The sequence below is a fragment of the Dasypus novemcinctus genome, chromosome 17, assembly GCF_030445035.2.
Source record: "Dasypus novemcinctus isolate mDasNov1 chromosome 17, mDasNov1.1.hap2, whole genome shotgun sequence".
NCBI classification, from domain to species: Eukaryota; Metazoa; Chordata; class Mammalia; order Cingulata; family Dasypodidae; genus Dasypus; species Dasypus novemcinctus.
Window position 1 is genome coordinate 3105195 of NC_080689.1, and position 23564 is coordinate 3128758.

The 23564-nt window shown below is 66.7% G+C and overlaps 1 protein-coding gene across 1 annotated transcript; it reads left to right on the top strand.

Annotated features, from left to right (window-relative positions):
- The first annotated feature begins 5597 nt into the window (after positions 1 to 5597).
- ARID5A (AT-rich interaction domain 5A) lies at positions 5598 to 16000 on the top strand. Its single transcript, XM_058278107.1, has 7 exons — positions 5598 to 5664; positions 11675 to 11790; positions 13083 to 13221; positions 13445 to 13497; positions 13767 to 13864; positions 14133 to 14292; positions 14639 to 16000. The coding sequence occupies exons 1-7, from the start codon at positions 5661 to 5663 to the stop codon at positions 15773 to 15775; spliced, it is 1707 nt and encodes a 568-aa protein (XP_058134090.1). The 5' UTR covers positions 5598 to 5660; the 3' UTR covers positions 15776 to 16000.
- Positions 16001 to 23564: the final 7564 nt, after the last annotated feature.

The window sequence follows — 23564 nt, forward strand, 5'->3', positions numbered from 1 at the left end:
CCTGCCTACCACACGCCTAACACCCTGGGTTTGCGTCCCAGGGCCTCCTAGTGAGGACCGGGGTTCGCCCACACGCCGCGGAGAGCTGCCGGCCCGCAAGCGCTGTGGAGCACCGACTCAACGGGGTGGCGCAACCAAAAAGGGAGACGAAAAGCACAGAAGAGTGCGCAGCAAATGGACGCAGAGAGCAGACAGCAAGCAAGCGGCAAGGGGGAAGGGGAAATTAAAAAAAAAAAAGTTAAGGGAGCACTACCATCTGCCAGGCAATTCCCTCCGAGGTACACACGCGAAGACTGAAAGCAGAGGCTTGAGTCCATGGACATCCGTGGACATAGCAGCACGTGGCACGGCAGCCAGAGGGGGGAGGCCCCGTGCGGCAGCCCTGGTGTCCACTGAGGGGTGACAGATGGACAGGATGTGGTCTGAGCGTCCTTCGGCCATGGAAGGGCCGGTGTCTGCCTCGCTGTGGCCCTCCAGAGCCCACGCTAAAGGACACGCTGCACGGAGGTCCCACGTTCCGACTCCACTCACAGGAAATACTCAGAGCAGATAAATGCCAGGGACAGAACTCACGGCTGGTCGCACAGGCGAGGGGGGTGGTTTGACTTGGGAGTTTTGGAAATGTTTTGGCACTAAAAAAAGGTGGCGTGGCGCAGTGTCCGGAACGTGCAATGTGCCACTGAACTGTTCGCTTTAATGGTTACTTTATGCTATGTGAATTTTGACTCAGCACATTATTTATTTATTTCCCCTCTTCTCCTCCTCCCACCCTGCTGTTTTTGCTGTCAGTGTTGTCTTCTTTTCTCATTTTTTTCTCCTCTAAGATTCACCGGGATTCCATCCTGGGGACCTCTGATGTGGAGAGAGGTCCCCTGTCAGCTGCACCACCTCAGTTCCTGGTCTCTGCTGCGCTTCACCTTGACTCTCCCCTTGTCTCTCTTTTGATGTCGTCATCTTGCTGCGTGACTCACTTGCGTGGGCACTGGCTCACCGCACAGGCACTTGGCTTGCCTCGCAGGCACGCTTTCTCTTCTTCTTTTTCACCAGGAGGCCCCAGGGATCGAACCCCAGTCCTCCCATACGGTGGGTGGAAGCCCTATTGCTCGAGCCACATCTGCTTCCCAGCACAATACTTTTTCAAGAGCCTTACTTGTTGCTCTGGGTGTCGGGAGCAGGGAGCCAGCTTGGCCTGCCCAGGCCCTGCCAGCGTGTGGGATTCTCTGTGCCTTGGGGACGGGCCTCGAGGCCAGCGGGCGGGTCCTGGCCTCAAGGGCCGTATCTGCCAAAGGTCCAGGGCAGGTCCCCGCGGGTGACACGGGACCTGCGTGGGCCCACAGCCCGGAGGGGTTTTGGGGGGGCGAGCTCTGGAAGCTGAGTGCCTCCTCGCGGTCCAGACCTCAGGAGGACAAGCGCTGGCCGTCGCGCCCACCCCCTACATGTCTGGCCTGGTGTCCCCAGAATTTGCATTAACTAAAGGGAGAGGGAAAAATAAATGGAAATTAAGGCACTTCCCGCCCCTCCCTGCGACCTCGCGAAGCCTAGAGGAAAAGCAGCATCTCCTGGGAAGTTTGGGGACCCCCTCTCCTCCCCGCGTGTCCCCAGGCCGGCCCCCCACCCCTCGTCCGGCCGGCGGGTCCTGCATTGGTGGATGTCACCGCGGGGTGGGGGCGTGGTGGGGGGGCACTGAGGGAAGGGGAGCCCCGCCCCGTCTTCCCCAGTGCCCTCCCCTCCTTCTCCTGGCAGGGCTGCCCCCACGAGGGACCCCAACTTTCCAGAGAGGAGGCAGCTCCCACCCCACCCCATCCCCGCCCTGCCCTTAACCACGGGGTAAACTGAGGCACGCAGCCCCCGCACCGGGGCCTCTGGAGGCCTCCCCGCGCTGGGATGTCAGTGGATATTTTCATTCCCTGCCAAGGAGCATGTTTAGAGAAGGGACTTAACGGCTTACTCATCACCGCTGACGACTTGGCCCGGCCGCGGGGCTATTCCTAGACTTGACGCCGGGGCTTTGAGGCTCGTCTTTCACTACCAAGAAATGACAGCTTCGCGCCAGCGGCGGCCCGCCCCCACGCCCCTCGCTCGGCATCCTGGGGGCTGTAGTTCCCCCCCCCCCCCCGCGCCCCCAGCGCCCCCAGCGCCCCGTCCCCCGGGGGCAGGGTCCCGCCGAGCAGGGGCCCCCAGGGCGCCCGCCGTGGCTGGGGGCCGAACGTCAGAGCCCTGGTTGTGCAGTGCTTGGGCGAGCCGCTCAACCTCTTTGTGCCTCAGTTTACCCCCCTGTCAGCTGGCACAGCCCTACGAGGCAGTCGGGAGGCTCGCTGAGATGCCACGCAGACCTCACGTTTCAGGCACGTCTGCGTGCGGTCCATGTTGTCCTGCGGCCCAGGCTAGGTTCCCTTTAACCCCTTCCCGCCCACCCTGCCGCTTTGGAGGGGCCTGGGGACTCTCCCGGCGCTCCCCGTTCCACTCTGTTCTCCCGGGCGCCTTGGGGACAGGCACAGGCCCACCCCAGGCCTGGGGCGAGAGTAAAGGGGAAGGGTCCTCGGAAGATGCGCGGCGAGGCCCGAACACACCAACACCGGGCCAGGAGGTTGCCCCTCCCAGCCCTGCCCGGCCCAGCAACTGTTTGAAGGAGTGAGTGGGCAGGGGACCCTCGGCGGCGGGTGGGGTCGCATCATCTGCCCACGGGGTTAGGGAGTTTTCTGGTCATGGCTATGCCCCCCAGTGTGGGCACATGGGAGGACCACGGCATGGATGGATGAACAGATGAATGGGGGTTGGACTGATGGACGGATAGGGCAGTGGATGTGTGGATGGATGGGTGGGTGGGTGGATAGATGGATGAATGGATGGGTGGTGGATGGATGGGTGGGTGGGGGGGTGGGGGGTGGATGGATGGGTGGGTGGATGGGTGGGTGGTGGATAGATGGGGCAGTGGATGGATGAGTGGATGGATGAATGGATGGGTGGTGGATGGATGGGTGGGTGGGGGGGTGGGGGGTGGATGGATGGGTGGGTGGATGGGTGGGTGGTGGATAGATGGGGCAGTGGATGGATGAGTGGATGGATGGATGGGTGGGTGGTGGGTGGGTGGATGGGGCGGTGGATGGATGGATGGACGGATGGACGGATGGACGGGTGGACGTGTGGGTGGATGGATGGATGGACGGATGGATGGATGGGTGGGGTGGGTGGACGGATGGGTGGATGGATGGATGGGTGGATGGATGGGTGGGTGGGTGGATGGATGGATGGACAGGTGGGTGGATGGATGGGTGGGTGGGTGGATGGATGGATGGACAGGTGGGTGGATGGATGGGTGGATGGATGGGTGGGCGGGTGGATGGACAGGTGGGTGGATGGATGGATGGGGTGGTGGATGGATGGATGCAGGGAGCAGTGGGGACAGGGGTCGTGGATGGGTATGAGCGAGCCAGGGGAAGCAGGATGAGAAGCACCCCCAGTGCCCCTTTTCCTTCCCAGAAATGGACCACCAGCAAAGAGTGCCAGGAAATGGGAACAGAAGTTAGGAGAAGGCAGCTTGCAGGCCAGTCAGAGGGAGAGCATTCAGGGGGCTGGAATGTCCTCAGCAGGATTCACGTAATTGGGAAAAGATTACGTGCCATCGAGGGGGGATTAAGTGAAGAAGCCGTGGCCAGTCCACACCACGGAACACAGCCCAGCAGGGGCAGGAGGGAAGCGGGCATGTGTTCCGATCAAAAAGATCTCCGAGATATATTATGAAGCAGAAAAAAGCAAGTTGCAAAATGGAACCATCAGAATTTCTTATTTATCTAAAAATACATAAAACAAAACTACACATTTTTCTACATCATGGATACGTATATTTATGCAATTACTTGGGGAAGGTTCTAGATTTCATCCAATATTAGTGAGCCCCTCTCGGGCTGTCCTGGGATGCAGTTGTCTGCAGGACGAGGGTCCGGTGGTGGAAGGTGGCTGTGGGCAGGAGGTGGAGGTGGGGGCTTAGCCCACCATGCGCCTGTGCTTTCAGGAAAGCAATTGGAGGCACCTCAGCGGACTGGCCACTGGCCACCGGTTTCTGCTGCAAACAGCTGCCTCAGGAGGCAGTGGAGCTGAGCTCGTCTTGTTCCCAGGTTGGCACACGTGGGTGTTAGCTTGCCGTACGGGTGTGCTTGGCTGCCCTGGTTGCAGAATAAGCCGATCCCGTGGTGGGATGCTTGGCAGGCAGTGAGTGCCGCGTCGGTGGGGGAGCCCAGCAGGAGGGAGGCCAGCGCCCGGGTGCCCGCCCAGCGTGGGGTGCAGTGCTCTGCCCAGTCCACGTGGAGGGCATGGAGGGGCCTGGAGGCCCATCACGGCGGCAGCGAGAGCACCTGCAGCCACACGGGCCTGCCTGCTGCCTTTTTGGTGCACACTTCCCTGGGTGCAGTGCCCCCACCCAGCCACAGCCTGCCCTGCCAGCCCTCCCTCTGCCCAGCAGGGACAGTTAGGGGCTCATCTGTGGCCGTGGAGGAGGAGCCCGAAGTGACATGGTGGTGGGTGCAGGGCAGGGGCCAAGGCCTGGACCTGTCGGCTACCGATGCCTTAGCCCTCCTGGAGGGAAGGGTGGCTTGTAAACTGTGAAGTGGGGTGCACAGTTAGAACTGCTGTAACGACGGTTCTGGGCAGTTACTAAACAGTGGCCGTGACGAGTCTGTCCCAAACCACAGGTGCTGGCTCTTCCGAGCCCACCGGCTGCCAGGTGGGCAAGCAGTTTATCCCCCGGAGCCTCCAGTGTGGCCTGCTGTGGGCTGAGCGCATAGAGACCTCCCGTCCAGGGCCAAGGGGTGAGTGCCAGCGTCTCAGCGCTACCGAATTTGGTGAGAGGAGGGCCCTGAGGGTGGTGGGTGGGGAGGGACGGGTACAAACGGAGTTGGGGGTGGTTCCTGGGTGTGAGGGCAACCCAGGGCCAGTCTGGGCCTGGCTGTCGGATTCCAGACCTGCTTCCACTCCTTGTCACCCTGAGGCCACCCCACCACATCCTCACCAGGCTCACCATCTGCCCCCTTAAGCCCCCCCCCCCCCCCCCCCCCCCCCCGCGCCCCTGATTCCCTTAGGGGCGTCCCCAAGGCATGCCTGAGGGGAATGGTTAGGAGCCCCCGTCTGGAGCCCCCGTGCCTGGGCTCAGCTCCGGGGACGCTGCGGAGTGGACACCCAACGCCTCTTGGTCCCCTTGGGCTGGGTGGCTTCGGGAAACGCCCCCAGCCGCTTTTCAGGTCCACGTCCGAAGGGCCTGGCGCACGCGCTCCCGCCCCAGGGCGCAGCGAGGGGCGGAGGCCTTTTCCGAGGCCAGTTTCGTCCCGAGGAGAAGCGCGGCGCGGGCCCTCCCGCCCGCCTGCCCCGGGTGGCGCGCGCCCCTGGGCGTCCCCGCGCCCCGGCAGGTGAGCAGGCGGGAGCAGGCGCCCCGGCGGGCGGGCAGGGCGCACTACAACTCCCGGCGTGCCCGGGGCTGGGGGCGGCCCGCGGCCCGCGCGCGCCCGGACGGCGCCCACCAACGGGAGCCCGGGGCGGGCCCGGGGCGGGCCGGGGCGGGGCCTGCGGGGAGGCGCCCGCGAGCCGGGCAGAGGCGCGCCGAGCGCGCGGTGCGGGCGGCCGCGAGTAGCGGGCGGCCTCGGGGGCGGCGCCGCGGAGCTCGCCGGGCCATGGGTAAGCGCGTCGCGCGGCCCGCGGGGTGAGCCTGAGCCCGGCCCGGCGCGCGGGGGGCGCGGGGGGCGCGGGGGGCGCGGGGGGCGCGGCGGCCGGCTCTCCCGTCCCCGGGGGGCTGGCGGCGCTGCCCGCGGGGCCGGGCGCCGGGCCGGGGGCCGCGGGGAGCGAGGCGGGCCGGGCGCGCGGGGGTGGCCGCGGGCGCGGGGGGCCAGGCCGGGCGGCCGCGCGCGCTTCCGAAAAGGGAGAGACGAGCCGGGGCGCCGAGGGGCTTCCCGGCGGGGATCTCGAAACTCCGCTCGCGCCCTCGCTGCAGCGCCCGCGGCCCGGGCGCCGGCGCCCACTTCCTGCCGCGGTTTCGCCCTCGCGCCGGCTCGGCTCGTTTGTTGTGACAGCTGTCACGGCGGCCGCCCCCCGCCCGCTCTCGGGTCCCCCCTCCGCGCGGCCGGGAAGGGGCGGCCGGGGCTTCCTGACGGCGCCGCGGCGGGTTTTGGAGAAGTTGCGCCCGCCCTGGGGAGCAGCCCCCGCCCTGCCCCGGCGTCCCCGCGGCTCCCCGCTCGCCCCCTGGGCGCCCCCGGCCCCAGCAGGACTTAGGGAGTGGCCCTCTCTCGGTCTCCCCTCTCAGCCTCTCTTCCCTCTCGGGTCTCCAGAAGGGGCGGGGTGGCGGCCCGAGGAGGGGGTGCCCGGAGAGATGGAGGGCGCGGGCGCCGTGGGGCGCGGGGCCCGGAGGCGCAGGGGTCCCCCACCGGGGGGGGGGTGGTGGAGGGAGCGGCGGGGCGGAGGAGGGGCCCCCGGTGCTTCTTACCCTGGCCCCCTTTTGGGGAAGGCAAGCGCATGTCGGGGTCTCCGCGCCTCCAGCCCGCGCTAGGGCCGAGGACGGGTGGGAGGTGGTGGCCGGAGGGCGTGGACTTCCAGCGACCGGCCGGGGCCCTGGACTTGGGTTGCAGGGTACAAGGGACCTCAGAGTCAGCCCCTCCCCCGATTTACAGTCGGGAAACTGAGGCTTCAAGACCAGCGTGGGTCTGGCCGCAGGACCCCAGGCGCTCCCTTCCCCACATTCTTGGACCCCACGTGGGAAGCTGGCCCCGACAGCCCACACCCCCTAAGGAGAGACCCCTGGGGGGCCTGGGAAGAGAGTGGAAAGAGCAGGGGTCCGCAGCCGGGTCCCCCCGCGGGGCCTGGGGGGCTGGCCGTGTCCACAAGCCCCCGTGCAGCCTCTGAGCCTCGCTTCTCCTCGGGGTAGAATGGGGGCCCGGTGCTTGGGGGCGCAGGAAGCGGTCCCGAGGCGGAGCTAGGATCTTACCGCAGGCTTTGGCGGGGGTGTTCGGCCTGCCTGCCCCAGGACTGGCTGAAGAGGGGCAGGGCGCCCCGCGGGCCTGGGCCGTGGCCACGCCGGCCCCCCACGCCCGCCCTCTGAGCGCTGGCCCACCTGCCTTCCCCCACGCCCTGCAGCCCCGGCGTGAGCGGCGCCTCCCCCCCCACGGCGCCCTGGCCGGCGGTTCTGTCCCCAGTGCGGGCGCACAGCGCACAGACGAGGCGCTCGCAGTCCCCGCACCGCGCCAGGGCACCGGGGCCACCAGACCGGCCGCCTCTGCGGTCGTCTTAGCTGAAGCTGGGGGCAGGGGGCGGGGTGCCCGCGGGTTGCTATTGAGGCGGCTGTCACCGTTGTCACCATTGACGCAGTGCCCCAGCGGGTGACTTTTCACGAAAGGAAGTGTCACTTCCTTTCCATCACACCCAGCGTTGGTGGGGCGTTGCCGGGAGCGCAGGCCTGCCTTAGCGGGAGAGAGGCAGCTGGCAGGCCATCAGCTCCCGGCCGGCTAGCCAGCCTCGGTCCCGGTCCCGGCAGGCTGTGTGGCCTCGGACCAGCCCCAGCGTCTCTCTGGGCAGTGGGGGTTCATGGGGAGTGAGCAGGGCAGGAAAGCTTTGGGTGGGGGGAGCGGGATGAGCGCTTCTTGCCCTCAGGTGCTCGGCTGAGCTCGCGGGGACGCCTTGCTCCCAGCTGTACCTGCTCAGAACGCTGGACCCGTCGAGTCCAGCAGAGCTGTGCTATAGATGGGGAAACTGAGGTAAGCCCCTCCGCCTGCCCCTCCCCGCCCGCTGTCACCCGATGCCAGCAGGTCCTCTGTAGGGTGGAGGTAGGCTGACCGCGCCAGCCCCACTGCCCCGCACCCACTTCCCGCCCTGGCGAGACCCCGCGCGTCTGTGCCCCCCCCAACGGCAGATTCCTCCCCCCCCCCCCCCCCGCGACTGAGTCCTGGCCGAGAGCCAGCCCCCCCTCTGCGGAACAGGTGGCCATCTCTTAAGGGGGTTCCTAGATGTTCTTCCCCAAGGTTACGGAGACAGAGAAGTTGAGGCTCTGCCCCAGCTGCCAGCCCGCCTCTTTGGGGTGCCGCCTTCTGATCAGACCCTCTTGTCCCGGGCCCTGTTAGCTGAGGAACGGGGGTGGCGCGCTGGAAGACTGCAGGCAAAGCGGCGGGTCTGTGCCTGCTGAGCGCCAATGAGGAACTTGGGGTCCCCCCGCTCCCACTGAACGAAGCTCTAGACTTGGGGCTCCCTATCTCAGCACAACCCACCCTGTTTGGAATCCCAGCTCTGCCACCAGTAACGCTGTGTGGCCTGTAGCCAGCATCCAACCTCTCTGAGCCAGCAAAGGCAGGAAGGAGTATGAGGCAGTGCCCAAAGACCCCTCGCCCCCGGGGGCCCCAGCGCTGTGCTGTGCGTTGGTGGCGTGTGGAGGGAATTGAAGTCCTGGGCGCAAGCAGAGACGTGGGGAAGCAGCCCCTGGCCCCGTGCGTGACTGCCGGGGACCTCTCGGCCTGCCGGCCTTGGGCGGGCACCGGCTGCAGAGGGGTGAGGCTGCAGGGCGCGCGGCACTTACGCAGGCGCTTCTGCGGACCCCGGGGCGCTGGTGAGGAGTGGGCGACAGCGCGAGGTCTGAGGGAGGCGAAGCTGCAAAGGTGTCGTTTCAGCTCAGAGTCATTCCTAAACTTAAAAGCCGTTCAGTCCAAGCCCCGGTGGTGGTTTCTGTGTGTTTAATCTTTTTTAGGGAATATGTCAGAATTATCCTAAACTTCAGAGAGAATTACAAACTAGTAGATGGGAATTTTTTTCCTTTTTTACAAAAGAAGAGCCACAGTGGGGGACTTGCCTTCGGACGCAGACTATCAATCCCAGCAGCAGTCCCCCACGTGCTCATTAGACGCGATTAGACGGTGACAAAAGGGGAATTTCAGAGCACGAGGGGCGGTGAGCAGGCCGTCAACAGTGGGATTCGCTCCTGGTCCCCTAACTTTTTTTTTTTTTAAGATTTATTTTTTATTTATTTCTCTCCCCTTGTCCCCTACCCCCAGTTGTCTGCTCTCTCTGTCCATTCGCTGTGATTTCTTCTGTGTCTGCTTATATCAGCAGCACTCGGAATCTGTGTCTCTTTTTGTTGCGTCATCTTGCTGCGTCAGCTCTCCATGTGTGCGGTGCCGCTCCTGGGCAGGCTGCGCTTTTTACGTGCTGGGCGGCTCTCCCCACGGGTGCACTCCTTGCGCGTGGGGCTCCCCTACGTGGGGGACACCCCTGCGTGGCGCGGCACTCCTTGCGTGCATCAGCACTGCGCATGGGCCGGCTCCACACGGGTCAAGGAGGCCCGGGGTTTGAACCCTGGACCTCCCATGTGGTAGGCGGACGCCCTAACCACTGGGCCAAGTCCACTTCCCCGGTGCCCTAATTTTTACCCGTGTGACTCCACCGCGCACAGCACAGCTGTCAGTGTCCGTCACTGTCCCGCTGTTTCCTGGTTGCACTCCCACGGACTGCAGAGGTTTCCTTTTTCTCCTCCGTCCTCTCCCTGTGACACGCAGACTGGCAGCAGGGCGGCCCCTCAGAGACCGGCGGCCGACTGTCACCTCAGGCCACCTGGGGCTCTCCTGCCGCTGTGGACCGGATGAGGCTGGGGGAGTGGGTGCCGGGTCCCCAAGCCCTGAAACCCCAAGAGAGGACCTTTGTTGTTATGTGAAGACTGGAAAGGACGAGGGAGGAGAGGGGGAGGCCAGGGCAGGTGGACGGGGGAGGCCGGGCACCCCCTGTCCCTCCTGGAGGGCTGTGGATGTGGGGCCCTGCGGTCCAGGAGACCAGGGCGCTGGGCGGGAGAACAGAGGCCGAGGACCTGGCTGTCCCTGGGGCAAAGAGCACATTTCCCGGAAGGCCTCGAGGCCACAGCTCTGACCCCCTCTGACCTGGGCTGACCGGCTGGGACCAGTCACCTCCTTTCCAGGTCGCCCTTCCCCGAGCGCGGCCTCAGGCGGGGTCCAGTCCAGGTCGGCGGGGACAGAGACCGCCTGGCCCCGCGGCTCTCGGCCTGGCTGCCCTGGAGTCCCCTGGGAAGCGTCCAGCGGGTGCCCGGCGCCCCCAGGCAACCTCCTTGGTTTCCTGAGGCCCAGAGGGCAGCGGGATGCCCAGTCACAGCCGGTTTGTCAGGCCTCGGCTCCTGCCACCCTCAGGAGCAGGGGGAGACTCCATCAAGGCCAAGGGACCCAGGGAGGACAGAGAGACGAGCAGGTGGACGGAGGCCAGGGGGCCGCTTGGTGGCCTGGCAGCCCTGGGGGTTCACAGATGATTTCTCTCCCTCTTCACGGAAGGGAAGGCTGCGGCCGAGGAGGACGGGGTTGGAGGGGCCTCCGTCCGCAGGGCCGGTGCTTGGAGCCCGGCTTCCTGGAGGCCGGCCGTGTGCCTGGAGGGGCTGAGACCCGCCCGAGGGGGTGGCCCGCTCTCCCCTCTGCCCAGATTGGCTTCCCTGCCAGGCTGACTTGGACTTGTCTCTAAGGCGTTGCAGACGTTGGTGACAATCGCCGCAGCCAGGCCCGGGGACAGTGGCAACGCAGGCCTTGTTTTGAGTCCTCATCTGCCAGGGACACAAGCAGCCAACCTCTCCGGCTTAAACCAGGAGCAAAGTGGCCGCGGGCGGAGCGGCTCCCGCAAGCACCCCCAGCGGGAGGCCGGCGGCCGCAGGCCCCGGATGCCGCGTCCGTGGGGCCGGTCGTTCCTAAGGACGCCTGTCCCCGCCGGGGTGGAGGGGGTCGTGCAGGTTTCTAGTGGTCAGGGCTTCCAGGGCTGGAGTGAACCGGGGCGACGGGCACGTTCCTATAAAGGAAGGCAAGACCAGGCGTTTGCAAAAGGCGCGCCGCGGTCCCGGGTGCTGCCCCCAGCGCGGCCTGGGGCAGGTGGCCTCCGCGGGCCGGCTGCTTCCAGCGCTTGGGTTTCTCTGCGGTGGCAGAGGCGTCGCGTCTTTGCGGCCGTCAGCACGCGGGACTCTCTTCGGTGAGGCAGGCCCGTGGCTCCCGTGCCACCCGTGCAGGGCGCTGGCACCTACCGGGCACCTGCCCCGGGGGGCTGGGAGACCCTGCCTCAGGGAAGGCGCAGGAGTGGGCGGGCAGCTGGGTTGGACGGCGGCGAGTGGCTGAGGGCGGCTGGAGAGGACAGTGCCCGGCTGCGGGCCGGAGGCGGCCGCCCCCAGGGGCACGGGGACCTTCGGGCAGGTGAGGGGAGAAGGCGGCCGGATTCGGGGCCCGGGCACAGGGCAGGTACTTCTACGTCCTCTCTTCGCGGTCACTCCTGGAAAGCCCTCTCCGGGCACCCGCGTGGCGCTCAGGGAGCCCCCTCATGGGCTCGTCAGCAGTCTCCCCAGCTGGGCCGGCTGCTGCGAAACCCCCCTGCGGGAACTCGGGGCAGGTTCTGGGGACGGGGTTTGCCCGCGCCACGGCCCCGCCGCCCCCCCGACCCCACGTGGCCTTTCCTTCAAGGCTGTGGGCAGAAGGTGGCAAGAGAGCAGGGAGGGCAGGTGTGGGGCGGTTGGGGACAAAGCGGGCGACAGGGGTGGAGGGAAGAGAGGAGGGGCAGGGCCGGCGTGCTTGGGGGGCTGCCTGAGGGCAGCCGGGGGCCCTGGGGAGGGGGGGCCCGGCCCTCCTCTCCACGCCGGCTCCCGCCCGCCCCATGTGCTCTCCCCTCCCCCCTCTCCTTGCAGCACCCCCTGTCGATGGGAAGAGGAGCCAGCCGGAGGAGTGTGAGCCCCTGGACCCCACCGTGCCCCCCAGGCCGGGGGGCGAGCTGAGCAGGAGCCCGAGCCCTGTCCCGCTGGAGGTGAGTCGGCCGCTCTCCGGGCGCCCCGCGCCGCCAGCCTCCGTGAACTTGGAGAATCCGCAGGCTCGGAGGGGTTGGAAACACCAAGAGGCGCTCCCCGTGCAGGGGTGGGCGGGAGAGGGCTGCGAGCGTGATGCCCGACGCCCAGGCCGTGGGTCTCAGGCTTTCTATTTCTTAAAAAATTTTTTAGTTGTCTTTTTTTTTTAAGGATACATAGATCACAAAAAATGTTACATTAAAAAATATGAGAGATTCCCATATGCCCCACCCCCCAACCCCACTCCTCCCACATGAACCTCCTCCCTCGTCAGGGTGGCACGTTCGTTGCGTCTGGTGAGTATGTCTCGGGGCACCGCTGCACCGCGTGGATTGTAGTTTACATGGTAGTTCACATGCTCCCTTCAGACTTACTTCCAGGGTCTTCGGTAGCAGAACTCTTTCCACGGAAGATTTGCGTGGACTCTTGGAACCGGGATCTATAACCCAGATAAAAAGCCCCTTCTCCTGTAGAGTGCCACTTCCTGCGCCCGCTCAGACTCCCTCCGCTGCCCCGGGCCGCCGCTTGGCGTGGGGAGTGGGGGGCTCGGGGTGACATGGGGGGCTGCTCGGTCAGCCCTGGGGTCCAGCTCGTTTTGGCCCGTGGCCGTGTGGCTCCACCTGGGTAGACACCCCGACTCGTGGAGAAAAGCAGTTGCAGTTTGCCCGGGACTCGTGTCCGAGCTCCAAGGGGCACCCTGAGCCCTGGTGGGAGGGCAGCCCCTCGTGCGCGACCGTGGTTCCCTCGGCGAGTTGACGATGCTGGGCTCCCCGCGCTGATCCGCGCCCAGCCATGGGGTCCCCGCTTGTGTCGGGGTGCATGGGAGCCGGCCTTGGGGCCCCACCTGAGCGACCAGCGGGGGGAACAGCCCCGCGGGTGGAGGACAGAGGCCGGTGACCGTGAGGGAGCTGCCTGCGGGAGCCCAGAGCAGCTGCCTCTGCAGGGCGGAGGACAAGGCCTGGGCAGCCCCAGGGCAGAGGGCACCGCGCGGCTTCCCTCCTCCTGCTCCTGTGTGGGGCCCCGGCAGGACTCGGCGTCGGGCAGAGGCGCTGAGACAGGCCCAGGCGGTGGGCGCTGCTTGCTCGGGCCTCTGAGCCCGCTCCTGGGGTGCCCGGCCGCCGGGGAGTCCTCGGCTTGGGGCCCTGGGTGCTGGTGCCTGAGCGCGTGCCTCTCGGACCCCAGCGGAGTGGCCCAGCCTGGGTGCCGGGGCTTCCTCTGGGCACGGCCCATCCGCTGCCTCCCGCTCTCTCCCCAGGACTGCCCCCTGGCAGGCGGGGAGCCAGAGGAGGAGCAGGAGCGGGCAGAGGAGCAGGCCTTCCTGGTCAGCCTCTACAAGTTCATGCAGGAGCGGCACACGCCCATCGAGAGGGTGCCCCACCTCGGCTTCAAGCAGAGTGCGTCGCGGGCCGGGCAGGCGGGCGGCCTGAGGGGTGGCGGGCGAAGAGCACCCCTGCCCGGCGCGGGCAGGCGGAGGCAGTCTCCGTCCCCGGCGGTCCCCAGGCTGTGCCTCTCCGAGGAGGGACCCGGGCGAGCGCTGGCCCCACTGCCCGCCCGCCAGGCGAGGACCCCGGGCCTCCTTGCGGAGCCTGACGGGCACCCTGTCCCCCTTCCCTGCAGTCAACCTGTGGAAGATTTACAAGGCGGTGGAGAAGCTGGGGGCCTATGAGCTGGTAAGGAGGCATCTCCCAGGCCCAGGCTGCAGCGGGGGGCACGGAGGGGCTGCTGGGCAGAGGCTCAGCCTCTGGCCTCCACGCGGTCACAGCTGTCCTGCACGCCGGGGGGCGAGTGCCTGCCCTGCCCGCGGGTTTCCCTGGGCTCCACCGAGCTCAGCAAGCGGCTGGGCTGGCACCCTGTGCCCCCCGGCTCCCAGCTGCTAGGGTGGGGGTCAGCTGCGAGAGTGCCATTGGGGGGGGCGTGGCTCTCACGGCGCTGCCTGCAGGTGACCGGCCGCCGCCTCTGGAAGAACGTGTACGATGAGCTGGGGGGCAGCCCGGGCAGCACCAGCGCGGCCACGTGCACGCGCCGCCACTACGAGAGGTACAGCGACCTCCTGGGCCTCCACCGCCCACGCCCCGTAGAGCCTGGGGGCAGCTGGGGGCGGGTGGGGCGCACCCACCGGCCACCAGGAAGGAGGCTGGGTGCGCATCCATGGAGCGGCTCGCGCTGTGCTCGCGGCCCAGGCACTGCTGGGCACGAGGGCAGGGCCGGGGCCCTCCCTGGTTGGGGGTGGGCGGGCCGGAGGTCAGGAAGGGGCTGGAGGGGGCCGGGGCCGGCAGCCCTGACGGCGGGGGCCGCTCCTCTCCAGGCTGGTCCTCCCGTACGTGCGGCACCTGAAGGGGGAGGACGACAAGCCGCTGCCCCCCTCCAAGCCCAGGAAGCAGTACAAGATGGTCAAGGAGCCGCAGGCGGACGACGGGGCCACCGAGAGGCCGAGGACGGCCAAGGAGGAGCGGCAGGTGGACCAGGTGAGGGCCGAGCCCGGCAGGTGGCCACGGACTGAGCCTGGGCCACCCTGTCCCCTGCCACTGCCCCCTGCCTGGCGTGCCCGGAGCCCACTGCGAGGCCTCTGCAGGTGATTGTGCGCAGTGCCCGCCCCTCAGGGGCCTTCGGTGAGGGGCGACAGGTTCCGGAAGCTGGCCTGCACCCCGCTTGCTGGGCCCTAGCCACTCGGGGGACGGGGCACTTTCGGGAAGCATTGCAGGGTCTAGTGGCAGCCCCCGGGCAGCCCCTGGGGGCCCCATGGCTGCCGTGTTCCCTGGCTGGGGTGCCCGGGTCACTCCCAGCCCTGAGGCCTGGCTGTCCACTCTCTAGGTGACCGCAGGAAGGACCCCGACAGACGCGGCTGGCCTCGCCCAGCTCCCCAGCCCAGAGCTGCCCAGCACCGAGCGGCCGCACCCAGCCACTGCACCTGCGCTGCCCCTGGGGGGCGCTGGCGGCTGCCCCGAGGCCTACAAGCGCGTGCTGTCCAGCGTCTGCGGTAAAGGGTGGCACGGTGTCATGTCGCCACTGGCCAAGAAGAAGCTCCTGGCTCAGGCCAGCCAGGCCGAGGCCCTGCAGTGCCCGGAGGGCGGCGGCTGCCGGGGCACGGGCGCCCCTGGTGGGGAGCGCCACGGGTCCCCCGGTGCTCGCCGGGTGGAGGGGCCCCGGAGCCCGGGGCAGGAGGGACAGCAAGCCCCTAGCGGCAGCCTCCGGGCGCAGGCCCCGGCAGCCCCCTGCCCGCCAGCCCCCAGCCTCGCGGGCTGCTTCCGCGCCTGCCCCACCGCGGTGCTCAGGCCCATCAGCCAGCATCCCCGGGACTTCTTCTCTGGCCTCAAAGAGGGGGTGTCGCCGGGCCCCCCCAGCAAAGACGAGGGACCGCCGGCTGGAGGATCCCGGCTGGTGTGGGGCGGGGACGCTGGCCGCCCCTCCGCCTTCCACAGGGGCGGCTCCAGGAGGGGCAGCCCCTACCCCAAGCCCAAAGCCTGCTGGGTGTCCCCCACCGCCCACAGCCCGGCGCCCCCACCCTCCTGCCCCGGCGCCCCAGGCCTCGGCGTGGAAGAAGAGGGCTTTGCGCACGGCGGCAAAAAACTGGGGGCGCTGTCGCCCTTTGTGGAGGAGGTGGCCGCCGAGGAGCGCGGGGCCCGGCTCGGGGGGCCCGGGCCCACCTGCCTGCTGGCGCCCGCCCCCCGGGGGGCCTGCCGAGGCGCCGTGCTGCGCTGCCCGCTGGACTTCGCCCACCCCCCCGGGCCCCTGAAGGCCGCGCTGCCCCTCGGGCCCCTGGTCATCCCCCCCTTCCCCGCCCACTTCCTGGCCGCCGCGGCCCCCGCGCCCCCCGGCCTGGTGCCCTGCCCGCCGGCGTCCCTCGGCGGCGCCCTCCGCCACAGGCTCTGCCCCGCCTCGGCCGCCTGGCACCTGCCGCCCGCCGCCTACGCTGCCCCCCACTTCTTCCACCTCAACACCAAGCTGTAGGCGGGGCCGGCCCCGGGGCGGTGGACCGCGTCCCCCCGTGGACCGCGCGCTGGATTGCCATGAGCAGCGAAGAGGACAGGGGAGGGCCGGCTTGTCTCAAGGACACGGCTCCAGCACAGGCCTGGGCGAAGGGGGCCCCCGAGGGGAGCGGGCGGAGGCCGGGGCAGGAGCGGGATGGCGCGGGAGGCACCCGGCAGCCCACCTGGATTCCAATAAAGAGCCTGCCACGTGCTTCCGTGCCCTCAGGGCTCAGGGGCGGGGACTCCGAGGGGCGGGGACTCCGAGGGGCGGGGACTCCGAGGGGCGGGGACTCCGAGGGGCGGGGACTCCGAGGGGCGGGGACTCCGAGGGGCGGGGACTCCGAGGGGCGGGGACTCCGAGGGGCGGGGACTCCGAGGGGCGGGGACTCCGAGGGGCGGGGACTCCGAGGGGCGGGGACTCCGAGGGGCGGGGACTCCGAGGGGCGGGGCCGGGGCGTCCCGACACCGCTGCTTGCCACGCTCCGCCACTGGGGGGGGGCGCCCGCCCCTGGGAGGCGGCGCAGGGTTCTGGGCTCGGGGTGTCCGCTCTGGAGCTCGGGGGTGGACACAGCCTGCGGGGCCCCGCGTCTGCCTGGCCCTGCGCCGTGCGGCCTCCTGCAGCCCGGGGCCTGCTGGACTGGCATGCCAGGGACCCGGGGAGAGGACAGGGAGGTGTGGCACCTTGCCCTGGGCGTCCCTGGTGCTCGCTGCAGGGCGGCAAATCCTGCCCAGCGGCTCGGGGTCAGGGGGCAGTGGGGGGCAGTGGGAGGGAGGGAGGTGGCCCTCTCCAGAGGCAGCCCTGCGTCTTGTGCCCCAGCGCCTGCTCCTGGGAAGGGGCCAGGTTTGGCCCAGAGCCCCGACTACCAGCCTTGGACCAGCCAGCGGGCCCGTTGACCCCACCGCTGGGACCCACTCTGCCTTCTGGTCGTTGGCGGGTTCGGGCGGTGGGACCCCCGGGTTCTCAGGGAGGGGAGGGGTCCTGCCTGCCCAAGGCCACTGTCCCCCGGGGGTGGCAGAGCCCAGGCAGGCGGCTCAGGCCAGGGCGCACCCTGCCTCCTGCCTCCCCCTTCCAGCTGCAGCCGGGAGCCACGGCCCCTGTGCGGGTGGAACCCCGCGTGGCCCAGGCCTGGAGAGCACACCTGGCGCGTGGCCGGCCCTCGGGCGTCCTTCCAGGGGTGCTCTGTGCAGAGCAGAGCCCTGCCCTCGAGGGAGACCCAAAGGGAGCCCGGGGCCACGGCCGGGGTGTCCGGCGGTGTGAGCACAATGGAGGGGCCATGTGGCCAGGGCTCGGGTAGGGACAGGCAGAGGGACGATGAGGGCCGAGGGGGGTCCTGCAAGGGGTGGGCCTTCTGAGGCCGGTCTGGCCGAGACCCCTCTGCTTCCCAAGGGACTGGCGCCCTGGCAGGTTGGAGCAGGATCCCTCCTGGACTGCGCGGGCGCCTGCGAGAGGCCGGGGGCTCTGGGACTCGCTGACATCGGGGCCCGGCCTTGCAGGCTCAGGGCGGGGAGAGGGCGACCTGCACCCGGGCAGAGCTTGGGGCTTCAGCCCAGCCGCGGTCCGCGGGAGGTGGGCAGTGTGGTGGGGCACCCCCTGTCGCCTTCAGAGCAGGGCAGCGCTGACTCCGCCTGGGGTGGGGTCCCGCCGGGGTGCTGGAGGCGGGGGCAGGGGCAGCTGTGGGGAGCGGCGCCAGGGAGTGCGGGGTGGAAGGCCGGTCCTGGCGGGCGCTGGGGGACAGGCCTGGGACAGCGGGGCGGGGTTGACGCTGAGGCAGGTGATATCCTCGGAGAGAGGACCAAGGAACTGGGGAGGCGAAATCCCCCAAAAGGGGGACAGCGGTGGAAGAGCAGCCGAGGGCCGGCCAGGACTGGGGCGAGGCCGTCCAGGGCTGGAGCACGGCAGCGGCGAGCAGGGCAGGCAGGCAGGTGCCGTGGCGTCTAGCCCGGGGGCCCAAGCTTCAGAGCAGGAGCAGGGGGGCACCCACCGGTCAGGGCCGTGGGGAGGAGGCAGCCGCACGGGCAGGGGTCGGCAGGAGGGGGCACCCCAGGCTGGCAGGCGGAGGTTCTAGAAGGCCGCCGCAGGCCAGGAGGCGAGCCACAGAGGCTGCGGAGGCTGGAGACGCGCCTGGCTGACCCACGCGGGCTTAGATGCCTAACTCGGTGCCAGCGTGTCAAGGTCAGGAGGGTTCGTGTAGGACTTGGGGTGTCAGGTTTCGCTAACAACCAGGACTCCCGGCCCCACGGGGCCACTTCCCGGGCACCCCGGCCGCTCGCCACAGTCGCCCTCCACGCTCCCCACCGGCGGGGGCGTCCTGCGCCCTGGGACGCGGCGCCGAGGCCCCGGTTCTCTGGGAAGGGGCGGTCTGCGGGGCCAGGCAGCCCGAGCGAAGGACGAGGGTTTTGCTGCTGGAAGCCCCTGCGGGCTCCCAGGCTGCGCCGTGGCCCCGGGCCCCGCTGTCCCGCGGGCGGAGGGCGCGGTGGAGGGAGCACCGGGCTGGGAGGCCGGGGGCTTCCCTTCCTGCCCCCGACTCCTGAGGGGTGGGGCGAGCTGCCCGCTCTGGGCCTGCGTGGCCCCTCGGTCCTGGAAAGCACGCACCCTGGCCCTAGCCCCGGCCCTGTTGGCGGGGCCTCCAGGGGCCTGGAGCGCTGGGGGGTTGGGGGAGCCCCAGTGAGTGATGCCTTTCCACACCCCCGCCCACCTTGGGGTCTCGGCTTCCCACCCCCTGCCTGGCCTTGTCGCCAGCCTCAGGAGCAGCGGGGTGGAGAGGGGGAGGGGGTGTGGGAGCCGGAACCTGGGCCCCGACGCCCCGGCTCCAGCAGGTCCCTGACCCATTGCAGAGCCTTCGCTGGCAAGCGACAGAAACTCGGGCCCAGGCAGGGACGAGCCTGAGCAGCCCCGGGCCGCGGGGGCCACTGGCCAGCACGTGCCCTCCTCCGGCCCCACGCCGTAGTGACACCTCGCTGCAGCATCACGCAGCACGGCAGGGTGGCCCCGGCCGTCTGGGCTTCCCTGCCTCGGGTGTGCCCGCCTGGGACAAGCCAGAAGCTGCCCTCCCCGCGGCATGGAAGTGGACGAGCCCCCCGAGCTGTGGGGCCTGCCGAGGGCCAGCGTGGACCCCGGCCACCTCTGGCCCGGACTCGGCGGCGTCTGAAGGGCCAGGTGTCCTGCCGCCGCCCTCCTGCCTGGCTTATGTCACCTTGACCCCTGGCCTCTGCCTGGGTCGGCGTCAAGGGCAGGGTGGTCTTGTCCCAGGGCGCAGGACTGGTGGCGGTGCCCGCAGCCTGGGTTTGGCTCCGCAGGGAGGGGCGGCGAGCCCTTGGCTGGCCAGGGAGGCCCGTGCCACCCACCTGCCCCCTTTGCACGGTGACCATGTGGCCTCAGGGCCACCCTGCGGCCCAATCCCAGGAGCCCGGGCTGGACTCCACTTGCCCGGAGCTCCGGAGTTTGCCGCCTTGTGAGAAACCAGGGAGGCCTCTTGGGGACCCAGTGGAAAAGGTCACTCCGAAGGGTCTGACCCATGACCCCAGGGGCAGGGCACAGGACAGTGGGAGCGGCAGGGCAGGCACGCCTGGCACTGCTGCCACCTGTGGAGCAGCGGCGGCGGTTTCCATGGGGCCTCGGGGACGGGGCAGCGCGGGCCCCGCCTGCGCAGCCCAGGGCCCTCACCATCAGGGCCCAGAGGCCTCGTCCGGGAAGGTGCTCCGTGGGCCCGTCTCCTTCCCCGGTCTGGTTCCCGTCCACTCCCCATGCCATCCCGTGGGCTCTCTGGCGTGACTTGTGACCGCCGGCCCCAGAGACATGTGCTGTTCCTTCTCCACCGCTCCCGGAAGTCTTCCTCCAGGAAGCCTTTCTGGTTTAGGGGTCTGTGCCATGCACCCCACAGCACCCAGGGCCTCTCCGGCCCTGCCGCTCGTCTGCAGACTGCAAGCTCCCTGAGGGCGCTCCCCAACGCCTGGCCCCAGGAGACGGTGTCCCAGACTCACCCCTCCCATTTTTATGATGGCTCATGGGCCAGCCTCAGTGCTGCCCGGCCGCTCTGGGTGGCACCTGGAGGGCCGGCCCCAAGTTCTGTCCGCTGCCCCTCTCCCATCAGCCCCAAAGCACCAAGCCCTGGAGAGGAGCAGTTCTCTCTGCCAGGGACCTCGGCCCACTCCCCACCTGGCTCTGGAGGAAGGACAGGACACAGCACTCTCTTTTAGCTCGGATTTGCCAGGGGCTGGCTTTGTTCCAGGCCCTGTGCTGGGCAGGTCCCAGGAACTGTGTTCTCTCACAACCACCGTACAGGAAAATTCAGTCATCCCTGAGCTGTCCAGGGTCATAAGCCAGTAACGGAGCTGGGATCCGAACCCTGCCTGGGCCCAGTGCTTCCCCACAATCCCTGGGGGCCCGGGGCAGCAGGTGCTCCAGCAGGAGGCCACGGGTCCAGGATAAGGGCACCGCCAAGCCAGGCGGGACGACACGGCCACAGCTGAAGTGCCTGCTTTCCTCCACTTTCAATCTGCTGACAAATTTGTCCCCTTCAGCCTGCCTTATTTCCCTAATTTTACTTGGCGACTCCACAGGGAAAGCTCAGAGTAAACCGTGTGTAGATAAAATATCAAATATAAAATTCCCATTTCCCCATCTCCTTGTTCACATCTCCATATTTCCCAATCAAGAATTTGGGACATGTGGTTGGCAAGGGAATTCTCTACTTTGGAAACTGAGGTATGTGAAAAGAAAAAAGAAATGCCATTTTTCTTTTTTTAAAATATAAATGGAATCATACAATATATTACACGATATATTTAGTTCACAGTAGTGCAGTCACACAGTGTCGGTGCTTCTGTGTCCGGCTTGCTCCACTCAGCGTGTCCCGCTTCATCCAGGTGGTCACATGCTTCATGACTTCTTACCGCTGCACAGTGCTCCATTGTGTGTACACACGGTTTGTTTATCTGTTGATCAGTTGATGGACACCTGGCTTGTTTCATCTTTGGGCAGTTGTGAGTGACGCTGCTGTGGGCATCAGTGTGCAGATGTCTGTCTGTGTCGCTGCTCTCACATCTCCTGGGCATAGACCCACTAGTGGTGCTGCAGGGTCACGTGGCAAGTGTGTGCCACACAGCCCCACTGAGGCTGGACCACCCTGCATTCCCACCAGCAGGCATAAGCATTGCTCTCTCCCACATCCTCTCCGGTACTTGCATTTCTCTCTTCAATAGTGGTCATTCTAATGAGATCTCCTTGTAGCTTTGATTTGCATTTGCCTAATCACTAGTGATGTCAAACATTTTTTCGTGTGATTTTTCACCATTTGTATTTCTTCTTTGGACAAATGTCTATTCGTTTTTTGCCCATTTTTAAATTGGGTCGTTTGTCTTTTTATTGTTGAGTTCTGGCATCTGTATCATGGATGTTAAACCCTTACCAGATATGTGATTTCCAAATACTTTCCCCCATTGAGTCAGTTGCCTTTTCACCCTTTTGACTTAAGTCCTGTGAGGTACAAAGTGTTTAATTTTGAGGAGGTCCCATTTATCTATTTAATTAAAATAATTAAGGGAAGTGGCTGTGGCTCAATCAGTTGGGCTCCCGTCTTCCATACCGGAGGTCCTGGGTTCGTGTCCCACGGCCTCCTTGTGAAGGCAGGCTCGCCGCATGTTGTGGAGAGCTGCTGGCCCGGGCGCCGCAGAGAGCTGACTCAGCAAAAGATGGCGGAACAGAAGAAGGGAGACAAGAACACAGAAGAGCCACAGCGAATGAACACAGACAGCAGACAGCAAGCAAGCCGCAAGGAGGGAGGGGAAAATAATAAGTACAGACACAGAAGAACGTACAGCGAAATGGACACAGAGCAGACAGTATGCAAAAAAGTCACAAGGGAGGATAAAAAAATAGTTTTAAAAAATTGGAAAAAAATAATTAAAAATATTCAGGGAGAGATTTTAGTCTCCTAGGCTGCTCCAGAAAATACCAAGAAATGTGTTGGCTTAAGCAAGGGGGACGAGGCAGTGCGCTCTCCCGAGGGCCGGCCGCTGGCCCCCTCGGCTCCTCGGCCACGTGACAGGGCTCGTGGGGTGCCTGCGGGTCTCCCCCTTCTCATCGGGCTTCGTTGGCTCCAGCTTCCTTGGTCTTCTCTCCCTGTCCTCACTGTTTATGCCGCACTCCTGACAGGACTAACACCCTGATGGAGGCTGCCGCCCCGTAACTGAAGCGACCTCATCAACAGGCCCCACGTACAGCGGGCTCACACCCACGGGAGCGGATCAGGTCTAAGAACCTGTTTTTCTGGGATAAATACAGCCTAAAACCATCACAGGAGATAGTTTAAAAACATAAAACCAAAACGTGATGGTATACATTGTTGGACAGAGTGTAGTTTATCGGAAGCCTCTTGGATATATCAAGAGCTGTGAAAATATTGACAGCATTTGCTTAGTGGTCCCACTTCTGGGAATTTCACATAGAAAATGGCTGGAGATGTTCAGCAACAGAATCACAGTCACGCTGGGGCAGGGTCACCGCTGCACCTGTGGCACTGGGCTCCTGGAAACACCCTTGCTGACAGGGAATGGAGAAAGATCCGGATCTACCCACCATGTTCTTACTACTTTTTAAATGAGTATTTAGTAGTAGTCTTGGAATGCACCATGAACCCCTGAGTAATTTAAGCCAGAAAGACGGGAATGGATGGAAGGAGATGGGGGCTCAGGACTGGAGGGCTGGAGAAGGAACTGCCCACGGGCCCTGGGGGCAGAGCAGCCAGCAAGTCTGTCCGGGGTGTTGTTTCCTTGGCCCCAGACAATGTGGCCAAGTCCCCAGGCTGGCACAGCGGGCCCCGCCCCTGCCCAGCAGCCTCTACCCCTGCTAGTCCCAGCGTGCTGAGGCTTTCACCCAGGCAATGTGACATGACTGGCCCGTTTCCCCCTCGACAGGACAGTTCTGGCAAGTAGGGTCTATGGGAAATCTGGGAGGAAGCCTGTGCTTCTCCCCCCGCCCTCCCCGACGCAGCTGTTGTGGGGGAAGCCCTCTGTGCCCACGCGTGGAGGGCAGGGAGAACGGCAGACGGGTGCTGCCCGAGCCGCCGTGGTCAGGCTGACGCACCCTCAGCAGAGCCAGCTTGGGGGGATGTGAGGAAGGGAGAAGCATGCTGTTAGCACCCGAGGAGTGGCCACAGCCCACCCCGGCTGACCAGCGGCGACACGCACCCTGCTCGAGTGTGCACGGGCCGCCGCGCAGAAACGCCTCTCTCAGATAGCCGAACGCTGCCTCGCCCCGTCATGAGCTGACGCCGAGGCCCATCCAGCCCTGCCCCGAGGACCTCCGGGTGCTGCCACCCCTCCCGGGTCTGCCCACACGTCACGGCTCGGCCTGGACAGGCCCAGGGACGGCCTCCGCCGCTGCCGGTGCAGTGAGGTCCAGGGAAAGGGGCCTCGGGCAGACTGAAGCCACCGCTTCTGCACCTGCCACTCCCCAGCCGCGTCCCCTCGTCTTTGGCCAGCCCCACGGCTGACCATGTTGTCCCCCGAACTGCCTCTGTGAGGGGCCTGGGTTCAAGGACCCCCGACGGCAGTTTCCGGGGTCTGGGTGGGAAGTCACGGCGCAGCAAGCTACTCTCCTCCGTCAGGGAGTCAGGCTCCTCGACCCACACAGGCCCCTAGGGCTCGAGGACATCAGTGTCCAGGTGGCAGGCTTGGCCTCTGCCTCAGGGACGGCCCTCACCCAAACTCACTCTCAGGTACAGGAACTAAAACACAGCATTTGTGTCCTTTTGGGTACGAGACCACCC